Source organism: Prionailurus viverrinus, unplaced genomic scaffold, assembly GCF_022837055.1.
Source record: "Prionailurus viverrinus isolate Anna unplaced genomic scaffold, UM_Priviv_1.0 scaffold_55, whole genome shotgun sequence".
In the NCBI taxonomy this organism is placed as follows: Eukaryota; Metazoa; Chordata; class Mammalia; order Carnivora; family Felidae; genus Prionailurus; species Prionailurus viverrinus.
Window position 1 is genome coordinate 916,988 of NW_025927617.1, and position 26,933 is coordinate 943,920.

Below are 26,933 nucleotides of genomic sequence, written 5' to 3' on the forward strand. Positions count from 1 at the left end.
AATGATCACTTCATGCATTTTATTGATAGTCTATATTTTAAATCTGCAGTATGACATCTTACATAGGGAAAAAGCTTCTTCCTAAAAGATAACTATTAATAATGAAACCAGCTGTAATATGACTGACCTTTCAAGGTCTTGTTTTGCATTAAACAAGTTATTTTTTAGCAGGTGTAAAGCACTGTACAAAAAAAAAAAAGGAAACTGGGTACATTCTCAAAATTTAATACAGGGCTTCCCAACCAGGAGTCTTCTGGATAGATATTGGAGAAGGGTGTTACGTTCAGATTTAAAATTGAAAGAAAATGAGAAACCAGATAAAGCAAGCCAACCAAATTCACTTCACTTTGTGCTCCTTTCTGCTGTTTTGAAAATCTCTCCCAGAGGTCAGGAAGCCCTGGTATAACAATCACTTTAGTCTTTACAGAACATACATTTATGTGCTTCATGTTCAAAGACATAAAGGCAGCTTTTGTTACTATTCCCCCTCCAAATCCCTTCAGGTTCTTTTGGCTTCAGAAAGCTTTCTAAGACTGCTGCCCAGTTAGTTCTTTATATATGAATCCAAGTAAACATCTATACCAAAGCAGCTCTTCATGGGAGAAGATAAAACAGGCACAGATACATAACCAGGCCAACTGCATACCTACTCAACCTGATACCTGATCACATGGCCCTATATCTTTAAAAGCAGCACCAGGGACAAATGGAGCTAACAAGAGGTAAAATCCAAACATCTGACAGTTCAAACACAAATTAATCAGTTCAAAGAATGTTAGCAGAGGGCCACTAAATAGAGTTTAAGGCTGGGCAGCTGGTTCAACCATACATTGGTATTGGAATAAATCTGCAAGATGAGGAACTGAGAGGAACCCTGAAATAACCAGGCACAGTGGTATGGTGGGGTTCACTTTCATTGCATGTATTTAAGGTATCGTTCAATCCAAGTGACTATAAAGCAGCTTGTCGCTCTTTAGTAGTAAACAAATCCTAATCAAAACCAAATATCTCACTGTAATTGTATTTGAGAGTGTTGGAGAGTGTGTTCATTTGCTTCAAATTTGAATTAAAACACCTATATAGACATGGAAATCATCATGAAACTGATAAAAACTGTTGTTATCCCTTGAGAGTTCCAACACTTGAGTACCAGCTCTATCCTACACTGTTAAGTACAAAATGGAGTTACTAAAGCAAGTGAGATCACTCACCTATTGGGAATATTACAGTATTTTAGAAGTGTTCCAGTTAAGAACTCAATTTCAAGATGCTAAAAATTTTAAAGGGCAAGTACTTAACTCATAGCTGTTTCTTAGTTGCTAATTAAAAATCCAATTTAAAAATAAGTGAAACACTCATTCCTCGGACCTTGCACTTTTAACTTTCCAAATGAAGCATGTTATTTTTGATTTACGTCTTCAAGTGTTTTTCGAAAGTGTACAATTTACCAGTTAACTCATTGAATTACAACACTGTTATTGAATACTAAACATAGTGAACAATTATACTATAGATAAGGGGGGGAAACAACGCCTAACACTTTCATATGTGCCTTATCCACCTCTTACATCACTAAGGTACAGAATACTTTAGAAAATAGCAATCAACAGTCTCATAAGAAAAGAAAAAAGTGCCCTGCAAACATGGCTTCTGTGTACTTAATATTGACCATACATTTGATAGGGAAGCCAGTAAAGTAAAACTTAAAAACTCAAGGAAGATTATATTTTTTGTTCACAAAAGAACAAAGGAGAATAAAAAGGGGTGGAGGGGAATACCCTCCATTTTTAAAAGGAAAGTATCGACAACCACCACAAGGTGCCACTGTATTCTAGCAAGCTGTAAAAATGGCCTTGTAAGAGTCATTTTGCAACATTAACCTCCCTATCGCATGGGTATTTTGGGAAATGACTGAAAGTCACGACTGATGCTTGACCCATTTCAGGTCATAGACACTTGAGAAGCAGGTGGTTAAATAAAAAAGCATATTGAGTGATAACCCTTCATAAATACAATTTGAGACACTGACACTAGGAGAGAACACTTGGCACAGAAAGGACATGTTTTCCCAAAGGAAAAAAAATTACTTGAGGTAACACTTATAGCTAAGCAGTTTCCTAATCTTAAAGTTTGGATAAACTCAACAATCATGTTTATAGAGATTGTATGTGTGTGTACATTACACACACACACACACACACACACACACACACACACACACACACAATCCTGGTACTAAACTTTGTTAACTTTACAATTGATTATTTCCTATACTCCCAACACTAATGTGAACACTTCTCTCAATCTCCACCTCCATTAACCATTAACACCACTGAGGTGTAACTAATGTGTTCTTTTTAGAGCAAATATTCCAAATTAACAATATGGCTCATCTTCTAGTGTTGCTATAGATAAAGTCTGCACACTTCAAAACCTAACTTGCTCAATTTTGGTTTTAGTAATAATAAATCTCAACCTTGTCAGCTGCTTGGAGTTAAACAACATAACACCTCAAACACTTCATACCAGTAAGTGAATTTTTAAAAATACCTGAAATACTCGAGAAAACTCAGTTTTTAGTATTTTTCCCTATGCTCTGAACGTTATTTCCCAACATTGTTTTTTCTTGTTCCTATTACTGCATGAAGTTCAAACTAGGTCTTCAACACAGAACCTTTTGTAATAAAGAAAAAGTGCAAAGATACAAAATGAAATGTAGTCTTTAGCAAGAAAATGTTCCCTCAAGAGAACAGGTGTTTTGGATGCTGGTGGGGAAAAAAGACTCTTGTTCTCCATTGTACATCTGACGCCTACAAATGACCTTGTCTTCCAAGGTCCACAACACCAGTAAGTATAGTCATGGGCCTTGTAAAAAAAAAAAAGTAGCAAATTTCACTAAAATATTTGTATCCATTCTACACAATCCAATGGAAATTAATGAGTGCTACTGAAAAAGGTGTCCACATGCACATGTCCAATATGTGCATTCTACTGAAGGCTAAAAACTTAAAATCCTATTTCCAGTGTTTATGAATAGCTTCAATATCTACATTCATAACCAGCATTCTGCATGAGTTACCTCTTACCTTAATATGTCACAAATGAGTAATACATCTTGGGAGGTTAGGGAGGTACCTGTTGTCAATAACTTTTATGCTTAGAATGTGCTGTAGTTGTTTTTAAACTATTTAAAATAAACACCCTTATAATGGGACATTTCAAACCAAGAGGAAAATGGGTTTGTTTTTAGCCAATTGGGACTACCCTGCAGATCTGAAAACCGTAGATTACACCCTTGGGAAAGGAGACAAGGAGGCTCACAAATATAAAGGAATCCTGACTTTTACATGGACATTTTTTTAAAAAGATAAAATGTATTACATAAGCGCCATAAACAGTGAAATCTGCTTATATTAAAAAAAATAAGTGAAGCTTTGTTTGGACATTATTTCCTTGCAAGAGCAGTACATATCCTTAGTAAACAACTACCATATTTACAAGCTAATTACCTTGATACTTAGGTAGGATTGAAAGCTGGAGGAAAATATAAAAGAATGAGCTTTGAAACAACCTTTACAGACAGGTTGATAACAGATAAGGTAGCCAGATAATTCCTGAAGCAGACTTGTTTATTTTGTAGAGTATCTGACTATGCGTGGATAGTTGTCACTTTAAAGACCAAGGATGCATTCAATTCCTCTTTGGGTCCACTATCTTTTCCCAGATAAACAAACAAGTCCTCCACAGTCAGATTAATCCTAACCAAAACTGGCCTCAAAAGAGAAATTTGGCAAGAGTACTGGGGTATTTCATAAACCTAATCTTATTACTAAGGAAACAACACAAAAACACATGTGCCATTGATTTTGAGTTGGCAGCCTCATCTTCAAATATGAGCAGTACAATGAAAAATTTGAATTTCAAATAGCCCAACTTTCAACAAAGGACAAATATCCCTTAATTCTTCAACTGGTCTTTAAATATGAGATGTTAAGTGTGTGTTGGATAGTAATGAAATATTAACAAGTGTGGCCTGGTACCTTAAATGACAAATCTCGAAAATAATGCAAATTGGAGACTTTCTTACAGAGTACACACCTCTGTACCAACTTTAATTCTTATGCTAAAAGTGGTTTATAGTCTCTTTCCTCCACCTTTTTCTTTTTTTGAGGAGCAGACTTGTAGAAACATCAATGTAAACTTGTGCTAGGTGGTAGTGGTTTGTTTTCTTTAAACCAAAACTCTACCAAAGTTGTTAAATCTATTTCATCAGCTCAATTAGAATACTGTGTCAAGGATCTCACCATGTGAAACCAGTTCACATCTGTATGGTTACTGTCTTCATAAAAATTTTAAATTCTTCAGAGCAGTTTTCTTTACTCCTCCTATCTTTCATTTCCTGCCTAAATCCAAGTTAAAGTACAAAATTTCCATTGGTTATCTTCAACGCAGTTCAATTCTGCACTCCGTCCTTTCCTCTGCATGTCACAGTAGCTGTTCACATACATTATAAATACTATAGATATGTTCTGCTCTTGACATCTACACACTTACAAAAGCAGCTTTGTACTTTGTTTGGTGTGTTTTTACTATGTTGGCTCACAAAAAGCAGTTTTTTTCATTTCTAAGCATGGTACTTTACAATTTTTAATGCATTAATACAACAGTGCATTGGAAAAGTACTGAGCCTCTACAAAATAGCTTTACATTTTTAAACAAATGAATGTGATTTTTTCACTTACACAAGCATAGGCTTTTTTTAATATTTCCACAAGATAAATATCTCAATTAAACTATAAGCTCACTCTACAGTGTGCCACAGTGATGGGCTTAGGAGACAGTTATACATTTAGAAGATCCTAACCTTAGTGTTATTTACACTGACGTCCAATATCACCTCATCTGAAAGGTGAACAAATGACATTCAGCATGTAGCTGAATTTGTGCCAACTAATAACTGGGAATGGCAAAGCTTTAAGCAATCACTTATTATACATGTACTGTAACTTAGTCTACACTGGGAATTTCCTTTGTCCCTCTCTCCTATGGCATGGGAAACGTTAAAGATCAAAGATCAATGAGAAACAGATAAAGAGTCATTGCTAAGGCTGATCTTTTAAGATAACAAAGGAAAAACTGATAAATGTAGATGATGAATCACCAGTAATAGCAATTACTGGTACTGAAGTCAGATTTTTATGTCCTAAAACATTGCTTTTTAAATATTTCCTTTTATTCTGGAACAGAAATTGGAAAAAGACAATGATGCATTCAGAAAGCAATGACTCAATTCAGGTTGCTACTTTACATTTAAGCACCACCCAAAAAGTGGGCATAAAGTAAGTGATTCCTGTTTGCCCATCACTATACCAGCTACATAGCTGAGAGTTCAGACCTTAATTACACAACACTTTCTCTGTTACCAGAAGCTAAGACTGCTCTGCGACAAATAGGACAAGTAGAATTCTCAGATAACCAGCGATCGATGCAGTGGACATGGTACTCATGGGAACAAGGTAGTTTACGAAGTTTGTTGCCTTCTGTATATTCTGTAATGCAAACACTACAGGTTTTTAATGCATCGTTTTCACCAAAACTTCTCATTGCCAAGTTGTCAATCTGTTCTTTGGTGAGTCCTCTAGGTTGGTCATCATCATCCTCATTTAAGAGGAAAAACTGAGCCAGACTAAGGAAGGGCAAAGAGCCACTTTCATCAAATGTTACTGGGGCCCTGTGTCGACCCTCTCGCCTGGCACCTGATGAGACTGATGATGAGCTTCCTTCATTACTGCCTTCAAACACCTCTGAGCTAGTCTCTGAACTTTCACCACTGGAACTGGAACTAGGACTGGAACTAGAACTGGAACTAGAACTGGAACTAGAACTGGAACTGGAACCAGAACTGCTACTACCACCAGAACCCCCTCTTCCATTCCGTGACTCTGCCCTTTCCACATTTCGACTCGAGACTGAGCCACTAGGCTCTGAATCACTATCACTATACATAAAGTAGCTTAACTCACCAAAACCTGTCATTATCTGCCTTAACATGGTCTGAATTGCAACAGATGTAGTCTCACTTAAACCAGTATTTAAGATTCTACGAATCGGAATTCTGATGGTACTGACATAGGTTCTCACACCTGCCCGTTCGGAACGTGAAAACGTACGCCTAAAACCTCCTCGTTCACTTTCATAAGTGACAGTGTTGTTTGGCGTCTGAGACCTTGACCGAGTTCTGCTAGCTATGCTATCTCTCTGCCGATACTCTCCAGGACGAACTCTTCTTACTTGAAGATCAAGGACTATGGTTGGAGGTCTCTGTCCTGATCCTGTAGATTCACCACTGCTGGTTGTGTCTGAAGAACCTGCTCCTTGTGAAGCATTTCTGGTTCCTGAAGCTGCAAAAAGACCTCTACTTAGCAAGTCAGGTCCACTTATTTGTTGTCTCAATGTCACATGGTGCCGGGTTCTAGAACTTCCCTCAGTCTCATTTACCAAAGGATGCTCAAAAGTCTGAGATGAGATACTATGATGAGATCTTCGTGGAATTTCACTCATTGGATGCAGAGGCGACCTACTTCGTTCAGCTCTTGCTCGGGTTCTCCGATGGTCTGGGCTCCTGCTTCTTGCCCTTCTCTGACCTCTGGTAGGTGCAACTTCTCCCGTTAATGCTTCAGTTGAATTTCGTTCTGATCTGGAAGGCCTTGCAGATGTTGATTCAGATCGTGGATTTTCCACTTGCCTTTGGCTGTTGTTGTCTGTATTTTCTCCACCAGAACGTCTTGCAGATGGCTCATTTTCATTCTCTGGATTTTGGCTCCCATTATTACGGTTAACATTGATCTCTAAACTGAATCTGAAATCACCACTGTTTGGATTAGTCCGGCTCACTGCTCTCCAAGATTGGTTTCCTCTTTGCCCACTTCTTGTTGTATTTCCAGTTTGTCTGACAGAGTTAAGCCAGTCTATTATAGAGTCACCATTAGATACATCATCTGAAGAGTCTCCACCTGTTTTTAAAAAAGGGAGGGGTGAGGGAGAAAAAGGAACTACTAAAATTAGGACAATCATATAATAATGCTCTGAAACTCTGCATTAGAGAAAAAAGAAAGATTCCCAATGGATGTCACATTTACAGATATTTGTAAGCTATGCTGTATAGATTTGCAAAGTAAAGACAGGAATGTTTTAATTTCGTTTCAAAAGAACAAGCTAATCCTAGAGAAATTTAGAGAATGTTTTTTAAAGGGAATCTGTAGGAAGTCTATTTTCAATACTTCATATACAGAAGACATTTTTTCAGTCCGCTGTCAAAACACTAATGTAATCAAATAAGACAAATGCCAGTTAAGGTACAGGGCTACTGCTTTAGTGCAAAGTACATTTCTCTCAAATTTTCATTAGTTTACAATATTTCTTCTAGGATCCTGACTTAAATGCTTTTGATATATAGGTCTTTTAAAACACAAGACTGCTGTAGCCGTTGCAAAAATATAAATGGGGTTTACTAGTTTAAAAGTATTGAGTACTTCTTCATATTACCAAGAGCTTAAATTAACATGAAACTGGAGATCAGAACAAATGAATAGTCTGAATCTGGCATAGTACATGTAATGGCATGCTTAAGAACCAAACTGTTATCATAGCCTCTTATGTTAGATAGCCAAATTCCCCACAATCCTATTTAAAACATAAAAGCAGGATTTCTCAACACTGGAACTATTTCCATTTTGAGCCAGATAATTTTTTGTTCTGGGGGCTGTGTTGTTGTGAATTTTAGGATGTAAAGATGTTTAGAAGCATCCCTGGCCTCTACCCACTAGCTACTAGTAGAAAGCCCCAGCTTGTTGTGGCAACAACCAAAAAACGTCTCAAGATATTGCCAATGTCCCCTGGGGGGCAGTGGGGGGTGGGGGTGGGAATTATAACCTGTTGATAGCTACTAGGTTAGAGAATATAGCCATTTCTTTCTGCTGGTGGAAAACTCACATGTTTATAAGGAAAAAATAATTCAGTAGGAAGGAAAAAATTTCAATGGAGGTAAAAAAATCAAGAAAAAATATCACATTATTTAAATGTGGCTTATTTAAAGCCATTTCTCACTATGTCTCAATTAATACAAACAACCCAAAGGTGAAGCAGAAAAAAAACACGTTGACATTCTCACCAAATATCAAGAAAATGCCAGTTCTCTTTTTATTAACAATTACTTAGCACTAAATTAATTTGTTCCATTTCTCGGTAATCTCTGGCTGACATTTACTGAAGTTCCTTATCTATTTCATCCTCTACCCACCCTCCAAAGCAAAATATACCTCTATTTTCATCTGAGTTTTGTGGTGGTGGACCCTCTTTAATTTGTTGTAGTCTTCTCAGCAACTCTTCCTCAGTACTTTCACCTGAAAATAGTTTAAAAATGTTTGCCAAATTACGAAAACTGAGATGAAAACCAAGGAGTAGGAACCTGGGTATGGGAGCATGACATTAAAACTTATATAAGTTTCTTTCCAGTTTACTAAATGCTTTGGCATATAACAGCTCATTCTTTAAAACTGTAACTCTGGGAAGCAGACATTATTATCTGCATTTTAAAACAAGGAAACTGAGACTAAGTGAGAGACTGATGTATCAATAAATGGCAGGGCCAGAATACCAACTTAGGCATTCTAATTCAAGTCTGGTTCTGTTGGCTCAAAACACACTCCTTCTCATAAGAGGCATGCTAACACCTTACCTTTTAAAATTTAAACAATAACTCAAAAGTTAGTAGAATTAAATAGAGGGGCGCCTGGGTGGCTCAGTCGGTTAAGCGTCCAACTTTGGCTCAGGTCACGATCTCGTAGTTCTTGAGTACGAGCCCCACAATGGGCTCTGTGCTGACAGCTCGCAGCCTGGAGCCTGCTTCTAATTCTGTGTCTCCCTTTCTCTCTGCCCCTCCCCTGCTTGCACTCCTTCTCTCAAAAATAAAATCATTTAAAAAAATTTTAAAAAGAATTAAATAGATATGAGGAGGACTAGACATAATGAGTTTTAATTAGGATCAAATGGGACCTAATTGGGCAAAAGAGAATAATCAAGCACAAAGTTCTGAATTAACAATTTTACCCAAGGCCAGCTTTGGAGGATTATGATTAGAATATAATCTGGGAATCAGAGATGACAAAAAAGGAAGTCTGTCCTAGGAACTAACATTCCCATTAGCTCTTCCACACTCAGATTTATGTCTTGTAGGTTAAATAAAGCTAACTAAAAACAAAAATATTGTTCAGTTCCAGTCTTTTCAATTCAGCTTGCTATAAATTCATAATATAATTCATAATTAAAAGATGTGATAGAGGTTAATTCCAAATATAAGTGAACAGAATTAGGCAATAAGTACAGCAATAAATGTCATTCTGTATCCCTTGTATTAAAATCACACTTCATGGGGCACCTGGGTGGCTCAGTCGGTTAAGGGTCTGACTTTGGCTCAGGTCATGATGTCACAGCTTGTGAGTTCGAGCCCCACATTAGGCTCTGTGCTGACAGCTCAGAGCATGAAGCCTGCTTTCAATTCTCTCCCACTGGCACTTTGTCTCTCTCAAAAATAAATAAACATTAAAAAAATTTTAAAAATCATACTTCATAATGGCTGCAGAAACAGATTTTTATAATAAGACTTTTTTTTTTTAAAAGACCAGAAATCTTCACACATCGCATACCTGGGGTGCCTAGCAAATTGTTATCTCTCATAAGTCTATAATCTTCTTCACTCAGGTTATTTACAAATTGATAGAAAGCTTCTTCCCGATCCAATCGGTCCATCTGACTTCTGCGCTGTGCTGCAGACTGATCACCACTTCCTTTATCGTTAGAATCTGAGCTTTCCATCTTGATGAACAAGTGGAAAATTATCTACAAGGAGAAAGGAGATCAATCTTGAAAACAAAAGTTACCATGTGTTCTGCAGAACACTTTAAATTATGTGAAAATCCAGAATGCAGGTCAAGATGTGAATTTTCAGACATCATATGAATAAAATTTCATCAAAGAAAAACTCCCAAAAAGGACTGTTATACTAGGAAAAAAGTAGGTCAGGAGTAAGCAAACTATGAAAACCAGCCCTGGCGCCTATTTTTTTCCTTGAGATCAAAGAATGACTTTTTTTTTACACTTTTAAAGACTGTTTTTACAAAAGGGAGATAATGTTTTGTGATACACAAAAAGTATATGCAATTCAAATTTCAGTGTTCATCAAGTTTCATTGGAATACAGTCATATGAATTCATTTACATATTGTTTGTGGCTGCTTTTGTGCTGTAGTGGCAGAGCTGAGTAGAGATGAGCGACCGGATGTGGCACTCTCATCACTTTGCATTGGTGATGATCTGTACCTTATAAACTGTAGTGATGTAACCTGACAGAATTTCAAGTGTCATACATATCACCAGAACTATGACATTTTAAAAAATTACCAGTTCATACTTATCATGTCAAATGAAGTAAAAGTGCACTTTGTCAACCTCAAAGGCATAGTGGAATATGGATTTTGTTGTGAGATGGAAAAGACTGAGTTTATTATGCAATGGCACTCTTTTTTTTTTTTAATTTTTTTTTCAACGTTTATTTATTTTTGGGACAGAGAGAGACAGAGCATGAACGGGGGAGGGGCAGAGAGAGAGGGAGACACAGAATCGGAAACAGGCTCCAGGCTCTGAGCCATCAGCCCAGAGCCCGACGCGGGGCTCGAACTCCCGGACCGCGAGATCGTGACCTGGCTGAAGTCGGACGCTTAACCGACTGCGCCACCCAGGCGCCCCGCAATGGCACTCTTTAACTGTCCTAAAATAAAATAACACGTTCATACTATCAGACTAAGCAACCATCACGATATTCCCAATTCACAGAAGAGCTACAGTCCAAAAAATTGGAAATTTAAAAAGAACACTCTCATCACAAAATATTTTCTCAGAATAAAAAATGAAGCTTCAACCAAAGTAAGTTTCCAAGTGGTTTGTTGGCTAAATCAAGAAAAGCTGTTTATAATGGGGAGTTAATTAAACTGTGCTTCATTGCAGAAGCTAAAGAAATGTGTCAGAGAAAATAAACCTGTTTAAGATGATTAGCTTTGTTTTGTTTTTTATTTTTTAATGTTTATATATTTTTGAGAGCATGCACGTGAGTGGGGGAGGGGCAGAGAAAGAGGGGACACAGAATCCAAAGCAGGCTCCAGGCTCTGAGTGGTCAGCACAGAGCCTGATGTGGGGCTCAAACTCACCGACTGTGAGATCATGATCTGAGCCGAAGTTGGACGCTTAACTGACTGAGCCACCCAGGCGCCCCAAGATGATTGGATTTTTGTGAGAGTAGCTGCTCAAAAATTCAAGGATATTGGGATATGTCATAATCAATTGAAAAATGAGACAGCAAATGATTCTGAGTGAGTTTTCTTGGCTCTTGATGAGTCGACAAATGTAATTGATACTATTCAGTTGTTTATTCAAGGAGTCAAGTATTGATTACTCAAGAAGTTTGAAGTAACTACAGAAGTAGCCTCTATGAATAGTCTGCATGGAGCAACTACAGGTGATCGTATTTTTTTTAAGTTTATTTTATTTTGAGAGAGAAAGAGCATGTGCACAAGTGGGGGAGGGGCAGAGAGAAGGAGAGACAGAATCCCAAGTAGGCTCCACAGCATCAACGCAGAGCCCGATGCAGGGCTCAAACTCACTAACCCATGAGATCATGACCTGAGCTGTGATCAAGAGTCAGAGGCTTAACTGACTGTGCCACCGAGGTGCCCCAACTATTTCAAAAAAGTTGAGAAAACATTAATTGAGCACAGCTTAAAGTGAAATCTGCTAAGATGTGTTACAACTGAAATGGTGGTAAATATATATGTACAGCAGCTAAAGACAAGTTGGACAAATTTATAAAGCTTGTGAAAATGTAAGGTATTTAAAGTCTATGGTTATTCATTATATTATTCATCAGCAGGTAGTTTGCAGAAACTATGTGAATCTAACGTATTACTGAACCAGTATTATTACCAGTGAACTTCATCACTGTGGACTTAAACATCACCAGTTCTCTTGAATTTTTGTCAGAAATAGAAGCTCATTTTCCTAACTTGCCCTACTCCTTGTTAATTTGATGGCTTAGCCTTGGTAAAGTTATACCGTAATTCATTGTACGCAAGTCCAAGACTGAATTTTTTTTCTGAATGAGAAGAACCACCTTCAATCACTATTACCAAATGATGAATGGCTTGAGAAATTAGCTATTGCTGTAGACTTCCTAATGTGTTTTAATGAATTCAACCTAAAATTACAAGGCAGAACAGCACTTATATGCAAAACTTATAATGCAGTAAGATCATTTCAACAACTAACACTGGAATCACAACGTTAAGCTGCTTTACACATGCTATCAAAGAAACAACAGTTCCATTCCCCTACAAATTTGTAACAGACTTATTTTCTGAGCACAAATTACAGTTACGGAAGCATTTTTTGGACCTCATTGCAACTACAAAGAAAATTTCCTTATTTCAAAATCCCTTTAACTGCATCTGAGGAGCTTCCACCTAACCTTCGACTGAAAGTGATAATTCTGCCGTGTAATGATATGCTGAAAGGTAAATATCAAATGAATTCTATAAATGCCTTCTGTAAGGGATAAATATGCTTCATTAAAATTCTATGCTTGTGTACTGATTAGATAGCAACATAGGCATACTGTGTTTTATTGAACTTCACAGATAACTGTTTTTTTTTTTTTTAATAAATTGAAAGGTTTCTGGCAATCCTGAGTGGAGCAAGTCTATTGGTGCTAATTTTTCTAGCAGCATTAGCTCAGTTTGTGTCTCTGTCTCACATTTTGGTGATTCTTGCAATATTTCAAACTTTTCATTATTATTACATTTGCTGTGGTGATCTGTAATCTTTGATGTTCTAATTGTTTTGGGGTGCCATGCACCATGCCCATGTAAGATAGCAAACTAAACAGATAAATGTGTGTGTTCTAACTGCTCCAACCACCTGTTCCCCATCTCTCCCCCTTTTCCTGGGCTTCCCTATTCCCTGAGACACAATACTGAAATTAGGCCAATTAATTAAACCCTACAATGACCTCTATGTATACAAATGTGAAAGGAAGAATCACACATCTCTCACTTTAAATCAAAAGCTAGCAAAATGATTAAGCTTAGTGAGGAAGGCATGTCAAAAGCCACAATAAGCCAAAAGCTAGCCCTCTTGTGCCAAATAGCCAAATTGTGGATGCAAAGGAAGAATTCTTGAAGGAAACTAAAAGTGCTATTCCAGTGAATGCACGAATGATAAGAAAGGGTAACAGCCTTATTGCTGGTATGGAAAGTTTCAGTGGTCTGGATAGAAGATCAAACCAGCCCCAATATTCCCTCAAGCCAAAGTATAATCAAGAATAAGGCCCTAAAACTTTTCATTCTATGAAGGCTGAGAGAGGTAAGGAAGCTGCATGAGAAAAGTTTGAAAGGCAGTTCATGAGGTTTCCTAATATAAAACTGCAAGGTGAAGCAGCAAATGCTGATGTAGAAGCTGCAGCAACATCAAGGAGGCAAGACCCTCTCTCCGCCAGCAAAAAGATTACGACTCACTGAAACGCTCAGATGATGGATAGCATTTTTAAGCAACAAAGCATTTGAAATTAAGGTATGCACATCATTTTTCAGACATAATGCTATTTATTGCAAACTTAACTTACTACACTGTAAATATAATCTTTATATGCACTGGGAAACCAAAAAATTCATTTGACTTGGTTTATTTGCTTTGTTATATTTGTGATATTTGCTTTGTTATGTTAGTCTGGAATTGAACCTGCAGTATCTCCTAGGTTTTCTTGTACCTGTATGTGTGAAAAGACATTTTCAAAAATTAAATAAGGAAAATCTCATTTTAAGTCAGTAACACTAGATGAACATCTGCAAATAATTTTGATAAGTAATATGTTTAGCCCTGATTAAGCAAAATGTCCCTCCAAAAAAGAATGCCACTCTTCCCGTTATCAGACCCATATTACAGAATACTACTCCACTATTATTATATTTTGGGTTTTACCAAGAAAAAATTTGTGGAAATTTGGGCTTCTCTCTTTTTATATAAATAACTACGAAATATGCTCAATTTTGCTTTTTGATCAGCAAAGCCCAAAAACACATTACTACCTGGCTTTTCTACCACTTTCAATTAACCACTCTAATGAAAAACAACAGTAGTAAGTAAGCAATCTAAAATAAGACTCCAAACAAACAAAAAAAGTCATCCTCTAGCTTTTTTCCTTCTAACACCAGATTGACCTTAAGTTCACACTGAAAATATAAAAGTTAATTCCACAAAAGTATGAAGACCTGACTTGTGGAAGAGGTAATCTATATCAGTACTAAGATTCAATCCCAAATACAATACATGAAATATCTGGATATTCACAATTCAGTACTAAAGAGAAAAATAAAACCAAACTCTCTTTCAGATAATAATAATAATAAAAGAAGAAGCTTCTCTACCTGTCTGGTTTTTATAACCTTAAACTTTAAGACTGGAAATCAACAGCTTAAACTCATATAGGCCAGGAAATGGAAAACAAACAAACAAACAAACAACAAAAGGAAGTCAAAATTTTCCATATGTAGCTAAGGAACACAATTTGGTGTTGGTAATAGTTAAGGAGCTAACTTAAAAAAATACAGGAAAGCACAAAGGAAAAAGACGCTTCAGCCATAACTCTTCAAACCAAAGAAAACCACCAGCGATATTTGTTATTAAGCACCCAATATTCTGAAAGTTAACATGGAAGTTAGGACAAAGTCCACTTGTGGAGGATCAGTAAATAGTTCTAAAAATAATTTATAAAAAAAAAGTATAACTCAGTATGGTTGAAAGGCTTTTAAAACATAAATCTTGAAAGACAAAAATGTCTGGTAAGTTCTGACATTTGAAGGATATGAACCAAAGATAATAGAAAACTCACATACCAAGGACTGTTCTAAGAATGTCACAAAGTCTTAAGAACAGCATCGGGGAGGTTAAAGCCCATATGGAACAGAAACTTGCAAAAATATGGAAGATTTTAAAAATGGCTTTGAAAAACGGAATCTGAAACAAGAAAGGGGTCTTATACTCAGTGGTGGGGGAGTTGGTATATTAACAGAGGACGGAAGGTAGAGGCACTCAACTTCTGTTTTGTTCCTGTTTTATTCAACAAGGAGAACCACCTTCCAACTGGAAGCAGTGGAAAAAACAAACTTCTCAAAGAGAGAATCAAGAGACTGAACTGCAAAACTTCTAATGATGATCTCTGAGAAATCACAGAGAATAGGAGAGATGATTAAAAAACACTAGATTTAGAAATAATCTAACCTTCAAATAAAAAGTGAAGTCTATAAACTGTAGCACAGCAAAATCTGACCAGAAACCTAGAGGGAAATTCTGGAATAGACTATCAGATATATTGCAAACACGGAGAAGAAAAATATGTTTACCAGCAGTGGGGTTCACTGCCAAATTAACCTTATTTGCTTTCCATAGGGATGGTTCTCAACCTTGGCTTGTACATTAGAATCACCTGGGAAGCTTTCTCTGGGGTTGGCCAGATAGCAATATTTTAAAAATTCCACAGGTAATTCTATTGAACAGTTAGGTTTGAGAACCTCTTTAATAGGAACGTCAGAATTACACTGCTGACTAGTCTGGGTTGATTTCTGTACAGAGTCTGAGAAGGTTTTACATCCTTATTTATTATCATGGAGAAATGTAGCCTAGATTAGCGCTTCTCAAACTTCAGCATACAAACAGATCACCTGGAAATCCTGTTAAAATACAGATTCTGATTCAGTGGATTTGGGGTGGGGCTGGAGAACCTGCATTTTAAATAAGCCTCCAAGTGCTGCTGCTGCTGATCCTAGAATCACAGTCTGAGTAGCAAAGAGCTTGATGACAATACAGCTTAACAGATTCACAGAATACAGCTTAATAGATTCACCCTCAAAGGTTACAGAGCAATGTTAACCTGCAAAGAATCCTGTCTTCAGTATTTAAATAAGAACCATGTCAAAGACATGCCAACCAAATCTAACCAATTCAGAGTTGGGAGTTAGTAATGAAGATGTATGTATATGATAAGTAATATTTTGAATTTTCAGTGGCTTGTGAGGATGAGCTGAAATCAACAAAAGTGATGGTATATGTGCTACCCTGAACACTTTATGAAGGATTATCAAATTAAAATAACCTATATGAAGAGTACAGAGTAGGGAGGAAACCTACTCATGTGAAAAGAGCAGTTCACATGAAGACCTCAAGTTTTCAGTTAACAAAAAGCTCAATAAAAAACCTGTTTGAACTAGCTAAGAAACCTAAGATAGTCTCATACTGCGTTCATAGACCACAGTGTTCAAATAAAAGTGGTAACAGACCCAAGGCAACCTGTTGTTCAGATCTAGAATGACCAAAATGACAAGTCAGGGAACACCATAAAGAAAATGGCTGAATTACCCAGAGAAGACTTGCATGAAGACAAAACTAAAAACGGGCATGATTTACATTTTCAAATATTTAGAGTTATAACATGAAAGGGAGAACCACAGAATCAAACTAGGGCTAACAGTTGAAGAATTATGGGAGCAGATATTTCTTTCTTTTGATACAATGGTCTAACAATGAAACTACTCTAAAGTGGAGATGTAACCAGCCTCTTGAAGCAAGCAAACTACCCATTCTCTCAAAATATTCAAGCAGAATTCTGGTGGATATTAAGAGGAGATTGCTTACTAGGTAGGAGTTTGAACGGACGGACTTCAAAAGACCCTTTGGATTAACATGTCATTAAGGATGGGGAAGTCTCTTAGTTTTCTATTCTGGGCTTAGGGTCCTATTAAGCTACGTATTCCACTGCCACAATTTTGTTATAACACTTTGATAAGACAAATCCACTTAAGTTGCTGCATCCTTGCCCTGCAACATACCTTGTACTTTACTACCTTCACACTTCCACTAACACTGTTCCCTCAGCTGCTTCTTAGTCTCTCCCCATTTCACTCACCCTTTAAGATGAAATGAAATGAAATCTTACCTCCTGAAAAACTATTACTATCTCAGCTAGCAATTTTTTTTAAATTTTTTTCAACGTTTATTTATTTTTGGGACAGAGAGAGACAGAGCATGAACGGGGGAGGGGCAGAGAGAGAGGGAGACACAGAATCGGAAACAGGCTCCAGGCTCTGAGCCATCAGCCCAGAGCCTGACGCGGGGCTCAAACTCACGGACCGCGAGATCGTGACCTGGCTGAAGTCGGACGCTTAACCGACTGCGCCACCCAGGCGCCCCTCAGCTAGCAATTTTTTCATCCATTGCTGCACACAGCGTTTGTGCCACTAGAGTGGCACTTCATGCCTTACGTGGTCTTTTATAGTTTTGAAATATTCTTCATAATCTTACTTACCCAACATAACCAAAATACCATTTCAACATGTTATCACTATAAAAAATTAGTGAGATGTCTCACATTCTTTTTGTTAATACCAAGTGTTTGAAATCTGGTATTTTGCATTCACAGCACATATCAAGCTGGATACTAAATTTTCAATGGTTAAAGTAAAATGCAGTCCTACCAAAACAATGAAGTTGTGTTTAATGAGAAAATATTTTACGCTGCTTCAGTTTTAATTTAACTTAGTTAAAATGAAAGAAAATTAAAAGTTCAGTAATACAGTTACACCAGTGACATTTCGAGTGTCAGGTAGCCACATGTGCTTAGTGGCTACCACACTGGACAGTGCAATTTGAAAGAATTTGCTTGTAAGGTAGAGAAATCCCACATATGCGACGAATTTCAAAGTGTTTCCAATATATTGTTCGTGCTCTACACACCCACTATTTATTCATCCTCTTTATGTTTTTCTAAAATAAAATAGTAATATTAATATTCTACCAATATACATGGAATAGAGAATTCTTTCCTATGTTCACCAATCATCAAGATTTCATTCTTGACCTTTTTAGAATTTCTATCATTTCCTACATGGAAACTAGAGACAAAACATTACACCTCTACTGAAAACCCTACTGACACTGTGATTTTAGGGACTGTTGAATCCTAAACAGCTCTTTCCTGGTGAGCTTAGAGGTTAGTTTATTCCATGCAAGAATCTTTATCTTGGTTTAATTTTATCTTTAAATTTAACACTTTAACAATGGGACACACTCACAAAGCAACACATGATCATCCAAATTACTCTTACTTCCATAATCATATCCTGCTCTCCTTTTCCCTCCTCCCAATATACACCAGAGAAAATCAAGGAAAATAATTTCCCCACATGACATCCCTTGTAATACACTTATTTTTATTTCAAAACTGCAACCAAACCAGCAAGGCTTCATTAAACAGAACACACAATGTTTTTGCTAAGGTATAGGTGTCCACTGAAGGAGAAGTTTATTTCTTGTAGTTGATTAGGGGACAGGGAAAGAAAACTTTGACTTCTTTCCCTACTTTTGCCTTCTTTCTGACTTACTCTGCATTTCCCCTAGGCTAGGCATGGGGTTCAAGAGATTTCAGCACTGACAAGACACTTCTACACTTTCGGGACATTTAATGGGTGAGTTATGACCGTTACACCTGCAGAGTTCCCCTGGACAAGAGGTAATTACATTCTGGAGAAAAAAGGAAATCCTGAATATAAGCAATGCTCTCAAATGCCTTGTAAAATGATCTTACACACACACACACACACACACACACACACACACACACACACACACATACCCATGAACCTGGTCTTATTTTAAGCAGTCCCTTTATTACCCAAGCAGAATAAAGTGAAAAAATGCAGTAAATCTAAACCACAGGTTCAGACCCTGGTAGATGTAACATTACCACTCGTAAGTGAAAATGAACATTTTAAAGGTTAAAGCACACTAAAGATGCCAGACACCACAATTCAAATGATCAAATACAGATCTCTCTCCATTTTGGTGTCAAATTTTAATAAAGAATTATGTTGCCAAAATGGGTCTCTAGATTCTACTCTATGGTGAACACTGTGGTACACTTCCAGTTTAACTAGTAAGAGGAAAGAAGAATCCTCCCACACTCTTGGGCTCCTTCTATCAACAATAAAAGAGAACATCTTAAATCTATTTAGTTATCTTACTCTCAGTTACAATATTCATGTGCATAAGTCAGAAATTTTGGAGTAAATATATGATTAGCATCACCCACTTTTAAACTTAAATATTTTTTTTGAAAAGCTTACCAATAAAATAATTTAAGAGAACATGTAATTGTTAAGTCACTTAGGTCTCTCCCTTATTATAAGCAATACCCACTACCATGTATTGACACAACCCTTTCACTTATATTTCACTTAATCCTCACAACAATCCTATGAAGTAGGAATAATCACCTCTATTTTACAGATAACAGGTATAGAGTGAGAAAGTGATTTACCAAATGCCAAGTAGCTGGTAAGTGGAAAGAGTCAGTAATTAAATACAAGTCTCCTAATTCCAAATCCAGTCAAGTTTTCACTACATGAACAACTGACTCCCAATAATTTTGCAAAACTATATACTTTAAAACACATTCCTTCAATCCCAACAGGCATGTCTAAAGTATTCAACCTCACTATGAGCTTTTTATACCCTGTTCACTCTTGGTATGAAAACTTCCAAAGCAACAAAACACCTTTTATAAGCAGTATGAAGCAAGTAGGACTTATTTTTAAGTAAGTCAACTTTTAGTACTTTTGTTTTAAAAACAAAAAATAGCATATTTTATTAACCTTATTTCTTCCAGAGTACTGTGTGCCAATATATCCAAATCCATTCCTGGAAATGAGCAGCCAAATTATAAATTTTGCCCAGTCATTTCAAAAACTATTCGTTTGGTCAATGAATGTTTGTGTCAGGTAAATTCAATTCCAGGAAAGAAAAGCCAGCAAGAAAACTAAACCTGAGGTTTATTCTGTAATTAGAGAATTTAAAGCAGATTTTATTCACCTTGAGTATTTTAAAGCACTGTCTTAGGGATTTCCATTTCTTATATATTAATACAAGTATGTTTCTGACCACTGTTAAAAGTTTTTCATTTAATTTTCCTATGTTCTCCAATCTTTAAAGAATGTAATTTTCTTATGTCAGGGTGAAAAGTCATTTAAAACATATTGTTCATACTAATGGGTCACTCCTGGTGCTAAATACATACATATTATATTCAATAGATATACTGCATCACAGTACCCAATGAAGGAGACTTAAGGCACCAAAAATACTGTTAAACAAAAGACTTTACAAAACTGAATCCTGAAATCCAAATGCTTGTGTGAATATCAATTTAAAAAGAAGCCACATCTATTAAGTCTGTGAGATATAATCTCTTCTTAAAAACAAAAAGGTACAGTGGGAGGGAGTAATCAAGGTAACCTAATATCAACTAACTACCAGAGCACCTTGAGCATTTCATCTTTTGTGTTCATACAAGCTCCAGACTCAATAGTGTTCTAAAGGAGAACATGCCAATTAAAAAAAATCATAGTATCAACATAAAAATGTGTCATACTGAAAAAGAACAAGTATCATTCTGTTTGCAACAGAGCTTAATTAAGAACCTCAGAAATAAATGAAAAGTAATGACATGCAATCCTCGTCAATAAAGAAAATAGCTCAATAATACCATCACCAAAATGAAAAATATTTAACGCAGTTTTTTTTTAAAAGTTAAATCACAAAGAACCACTGAATTTGAGGTCAGGATATAAAGTACTATTGTATATGTAGTCGCCAAAAGTATTGAGAATTTACATATACAGAATGTTTAATTAAAATTTTATAGAATTTGTAATAGACAAAAGATGATTAACAATCAAACAGCTTTTTTATTCTATCAGTGGAAGGGTGGAATTCAGTTCTGTGAAAAGGAGAAAGTAGGAGATAGTGGGTTCTAGTCTCAGCTGTAATATTAACCAGCTATGTTAATTTGGCCAATTCACTTAACCTCTTGTGCCTCAGGATCTTCATCAATATTAAGAGAACTGGCTTAAAACCACCCATAAGGTACCTGCCAGTTCTATGAATCTGTGACTATGAATAAAATATAACCCAGGTCACATTACAGTAATAAGTCAGAAATATAAGGCTTAAGAAACAACATGAGTAACTAGGCTATCAGCCTAAAACGCTGTGCTTTTCTCCCTACCACTTCACTCAGGCACTTCTATCTCCTTTTTGTGACTATCTTACTTTTTTCAACAGAAATATAAAGCACCCCTCTTTGAAAAACAGGACAGGATTGATGTTTCACTGCCTTTACCTAATGCATGATACCTGTCATCACCCACACAATTTGTTGATTATTTCCAATACTGGCCTATCAGAGGATGCTACCAAGGACTCTACCACTATTGATACTATTATAGCAATACAAGATTACAAAATATTATCTGCATGGCAATGTTACTTTAGCCTCATTTATATTCTTTTATCTTTACCACTTGAAAAGGACAGCAGGAAAAAAAAAGGATTCAGAAGTGTCCCTCATGGGTCTAAATCTCTTGGCAGGAAGTCTACTGACGTGCAGCTCACAAACAGTTCTATTACAACCCTCTACAACAGTTAAACTGAAAGAGTATTAATAAGAATGCCAACAAATCAGAGGACAGAGATCAAACCAAATGCCACCAGTTCACAGGAACAAGTTAGTTAATAAACCATCATAATGACATTTCTATTCACTCAAGTACTTTAGACAGTAAATTTAATCTTCGATTACTCATTCCATGTTATTATTGAGCTACATCACTAAATTGGAATTTGGTCTTACCCACACAAACTCAATTCTGCCTCATTATCCCCAACAAGTCAAAAAATGACTCAAAACACCAAAATGTTCATGTGTTCATAAAAAAGTAATGTAATATCATTGACTATTGACAGTTTTGGTGTTAATCGATAACTATCTTTAAGAACTATCTTTAAGATACTATCTTTAAAAACATAAGTTTTACATCTAACTTTTTAAAAAGTGAAGAAGTTTTTAAAATTAAAAATCCCTTGACCAAGAAAGAAAATATTATGTACACAAATGACGGTTATATCACTTGAGGGAAACAATTTTGTGTTACCGAATGAAACATGCTGACAACTGTGCTTCCTGAACCAGTGTTCTGACATAGAAATGATGACCATAGTGACCATATATCCCCAGTTTATCCAGAAGAGTAGCAATCTACACCTGTTGTCCCACAGTGATTATTAATATGGCCCTCTTTCACTCTCAAAACTGTTCCAGCTTGGATAAATTAATATAGTCAGTCACCTTGGATATAATTGACACTAATGGGAAATTTGGCCAGTAAGAAAATTAAAATTATAATTAAGAGTTAACTTCCTTCTCCCTACAGCTTTTAATTAAGTGGAGAGTGAGAGGAAAGAGATCATTTTTCATTATAAAGTTTAAAACACCCAACACAAATACCCCCCTCCCAACAAAATATCATGTTCATCACCATGCAAATGTTATAATGGCAGCCCAAGCTGGAGTCATGAAATCATTGCAAAAGGTGCACAAATTGATATACACACCACAAACTGTCTATAGATGTTTGTCTCACACATATGTAGGTACTAATGAACAAAAATCTTGGGTCAGAAAATCTACAACAAAAAGATCAACTATATATTTCAGAAATAAAACCATAAGTTCATATATTCCTGAATTGTTCAAAATTGCCAATATTTTCATATTTAAAAAACATCTCAATTGATGACAGGAAAAATAAACTGATTATCTAGGAAATTTCCATTTTCAAGGTTGGGAGAAAATAATGAAGGAAAAAACAGACACAAGCATTATTGCCTTCTTACACTGGTTATCAAAATGTCAAGGGATTATATAAACGAATACTTTCTGAAGTCAATGGCCCATAAGGTTTTGGAAATCTTTGTGTTATACAGAGGTGTTAAGGAAGTAAACTTACAAAAGAAAAACATGTCCTACGCAGTGGCCCAAAATTCTAGCACCTCATCAATCTGGATTTGAGAGAGGACTTTTCACTTTCTAATTTGTTATCCACCCTATGGTAAATCAAGGGACAAGAGGCTGGTGAGTGATTTGCTCTATTTCACAATCTACTAGGTCTATGGAAAAAGTAATACACACATTATAATTCCACAGATGCAGATGTCCCATCTGACCTACTATATTATTTAAGGCCTCACAACATCTTCACTAACCTGAAAGAACATATACAACCAGCCTAACATTTCCAGATCATTTCATTAAGCTATTTCTTAAAACCATTTCTGATTGTAAATTGTTATCAAATTATATCACAAGCAGTAATAGCTGAAACAGGAACCAGGACATAAAAAAAGGGGAGAGGGTAATTGCTAAAAGTCTCACCTACTTCATAAAGCAGATTCCCTTTAAGTGGGAACAAAAGTTTTTGAAATGATCTAACCTATAGATTTCTTTTATAACAAGCTTTCATTTTCTTTCCATCTCCAAACTAATTAGAGAGCAATTAAGTCTAGAGGTATAAAAGTTTAGTGACTCCAGGTTCAAAGAGACCTGGGTTAAAATGGGGGCTCTACCATTTATTAGATATTTAATTGAGGACAAATTGCTTAACCTCTTTTCAGTTTCGATTACCTCTGTAAAATAGTTAATATCCTCATGAGGCTTTGCTATGAGGATTACAAAGTCATGCATGTAAAAACACAGGACACAGAACATACACATTCAATGCAAATTAGTTATGAATTTAAGCTAATTCCATCCCAGTTTGCCTAGGGCAATCCAGGTTTGCACCTGTTGTCCAGGCATAATTATTAATAATGTCCTTTTTGCTCCTAAAAGCAACCTGGCTAGGGCAATAAATTATGTGGTTACCCTAACAATGATGGTAATGAAAGGAGTTAATATCACAGTATCATATATCAATTAAGATTTTTTGGACCTTGAAGGAAAAAAGTTGACCACCACCCAAACCAATGTAAGATTATATTCCTGTAAGACACTCAACTGATGTTTCATTTAGTTATTCAATGAACATTGAAACACTATTTATTTAGACCCATCCCATTCCAACAATGATTTAAGGCAGCAAATTTCTACTTTGTTCTTTCTGTTCTATATAGGTATTGGTAAACTTCAGATATTATTTTAAAAGAAGAAAATTCACAGACAAAACACTAGTGAGTTCTAGTTACTCAGACACACTACCCTTTGAATTCCCAATGAAAAACCCATTTTCATCATGAAGAATGCCCAGCACCAATAAACATATATCAAATGAGCCCATCCAATTACAGGGCCTGCAAAACAGAATAAATATTTTTAAACATGCATTCTACACATAAATCATCAGGAGACGCAACAAAAAATAAATTACCTGACTGTTATGACATAGTATTGTAATACAATAAACTGGATTTTAGTTTTCTTCACTCTCTGCTCTAGAAAAAAAAAGAATCCATTATTCTTCCTCTTTCATAAGATAGACATTTTCTTTGAAATAGACACATCCTAAAAAAAAACACATCCTATATATTTTAAGTTACCCCATAACCCAACCTAATTTAGTATTACTATTAGGATATTTGGGGAGATTGAGAAGGTCAGAGAAAACCAGCAATCTTGTGTTAGAAGATTTCCTTTAAAGGCTGAAAGCCAATCTACCTTTTAATATAAGCTTGCTTAAAATAGGCCTTTCCTTAGACCAGTAATATTTTCAGATTCTGATGGTTACTTTCAAGTACTTATTTGGCACATTACAGGAGCCTATGGCAGAAACTAAAGTATGAAAGATCAGCAGGACATTTAGGCTAAAGAATGAAAATTGTTCAGTGTAACAGTCTCTTGAAATCATAGTTTAAAAAGTATTTGGATTGGTCTTCCTGGGTACTTTATTTTTATAATTTATAAAGCTGATTTGGGGGTGGGGGGCTATAATTGGGCTGCCTGGTCTCAAGTCATCCAAGACGGACATAATGTACCTGATGGGGGTGCTTGGGGTAATTTTGTCTTTAATCACGAAGAATCAAGTAAATGATTCTAGTATTAGAAACGACTAGTAGTACATTTACTTCTTCCTCCCTTCAATGATCCAAAGCGACAGCGGTTAATTCTGATTCAGGAAATGGGGGCTCCTTACTTGCAGCAAAAAATTACTGTTGGACCTTGCAAATGGTGGATGACAACCTCATATAAATGCTTCCTCTTGCCCCTAAACGAAAAGAATGACCTAAATAACAAGATTGCTAGACCTCAAATTCCCGGACTAACCTGTGGAATAAGTACAGGGAGACGGTCTAGGGAAGGAACGTGGCTGTCTCCTCCATCTTGAAATTAATCAGCATAAGGGAAAAAGGGACTGAGTATTCAGGAAGCAGAAGCCCAACCGGTTAATACTAGTTACTAAAGCTATGGCGTACGTGGCAGGTACCGCCCGCAGAAGCCGAGACCCTTAGGCTTTTCTTTTTGAGGGGGGAGGGGTTGGGTTGTTGCCGGATTGAAGGAAATTAAGTTGAAAATGTTTTGGCCCAATTCCCACCCTTACCCAGGGAAAACAACAAACACGCAACAGCTTTTCCCTGCCTTTTTGGGGGATTCTTGCAGTGGTATCTGGCAAAGACTATGCCAGGGTTATCGAGTAAGGGAGTAAACCAGTTGCCCCAGATCCTCAGGGAAGATGTCATCGTGGCCCCAGGGGGCGCCTAATTGATAGTGCCCAGCAGAAGGGCTCGAAGTGGGGTTCTGCAAATCCTAAGAAATCTAAAGGCCCAAGAGTTCCCTGCAACTGACTTAGAGCAGCCTGATTTTTTTTCCCTTTTCCCAAGCCCAAGCCCGCCATGTAAAAGAGGGGTAAGGAAGCGAGGGAAGCCTCCAGAGAACCAAAGAGAAAAAACCCTAAGACGATCAAAGATTCTCATGCCGGAGGCCAACACTCATAAATCGCCTCCCCCAAATTCTTAAGATTGTAGAGGGCCTTGGCTTTAGCTTGCACCGCCACGGGGAGGAAGTACTACCCACCTCCTTCCCCTTCTTCAAGAGACTGTGACTATACGCCCAACTAAAATGGCAGCGGCGACTACGCCACGGAGCCCCCCGCAGCAATCAGCGCCTTGGGGTCCGGAGGCGGCGCTGAGCGTCCGCCGCGACGCGACACTCAGGCCATTTTGAGAGAACGCGGCGGCCGCAGCTCCGCTGTCTTCCTCTCGCGCTCCATCCATTTCTCAAGAGGTTTCCCAAGGCTTCACTTACTCGGTTTTAGTGTCGGGTCCGACTCTGTCGGTTCGGCCGCCGCCGCCGAGGCTCCTGTGCACCTCCCCTGCCCCTGCTCTCAAGCCCGCCTCCGATGAGTCGCTGGTTGAGACCCGCCTCTAGCCCAGCGCCTGCTCGGAGACGTTGCTCAGGCAGCCATTATCTTCCCCATTGTTACCAAGCAGCGACAGGAAACGACTGCCCACAACAGGAAGTGATGATGCCGCGTTCAGGCCCCGCAGCCCCACTCCTAGTCTATTAGCCAATCCCAGGCGATTCCTCGAAAAGGCTCGGCGGGAGGAAGAAGGGGGCAACAGACGACGCGGCAAGGCGGGCCGTGGTCTGGAAAAGGAGAGCTGCTGTGACGCCCACCATGTGACAGGCCCCACCCTCCTCCGCCATTTTGAATTGTGGCGAGAAATTCGCGTTCTGAGAACTGTGGGAACCTTTGCTTTCCAGTTCTGAAAACTGAAGAACGTCACCTTATGACCTCTTGAAGCCATTTTCAGAGAGCGAGAAATGCGGTATTAGTCCAACCTGACGTCAGTTCATACAATTAGTCCAGACTAGTTTAATATCTTACCTTTTATTCAGCATCTATTGAGTGCGAACTATCAAGCATTGTTGTAGATGCTGGGGATACAGCGGAA

General features: G+C 37.2%; 1 protein-coding gene across 2 annotated transcripts; it reads right to left on the reverse strand.

Moving 5' to 3' along the window:
- Positions 1-26,479, reverse strand: RLIM (ring finger protein, LIM domain interacting). 2 transcript variants are annotated; one of them, XM_047848203.1, is made up of 5 exons: positions 26,284-26,479; positions 24,413-24,476; positions 9,705-9,897; positions 8,319-8,402; positions 1-7,013 (listed from the first exon to the last, which is right to left on the reverse strand). In XM_047848203.1, the coding sequence occupies exons 3-5, from the start codon at positions 9,871-9,873 to the stop codon at positions 5,401-5,403; spliced, it is 1,866 nt and encodes a 621-aa protein (XP_047704159.1). In that variant the 5' UTR covers positions 9,874-9,897; positions 24,413-24,476; positions 26,284-26,479; the 3' UTR covers positions 1-5,400. The 2 variants fall into 2 exon arrangements, with proteins under 2 accessions (XP_047704159.1, XP_047704157.1); XM_047848201.1 differs by lacking the exon at positions 24,413-24,476.
- Positions 26,480-26,933: the final 454 nt, after the last annotated feature.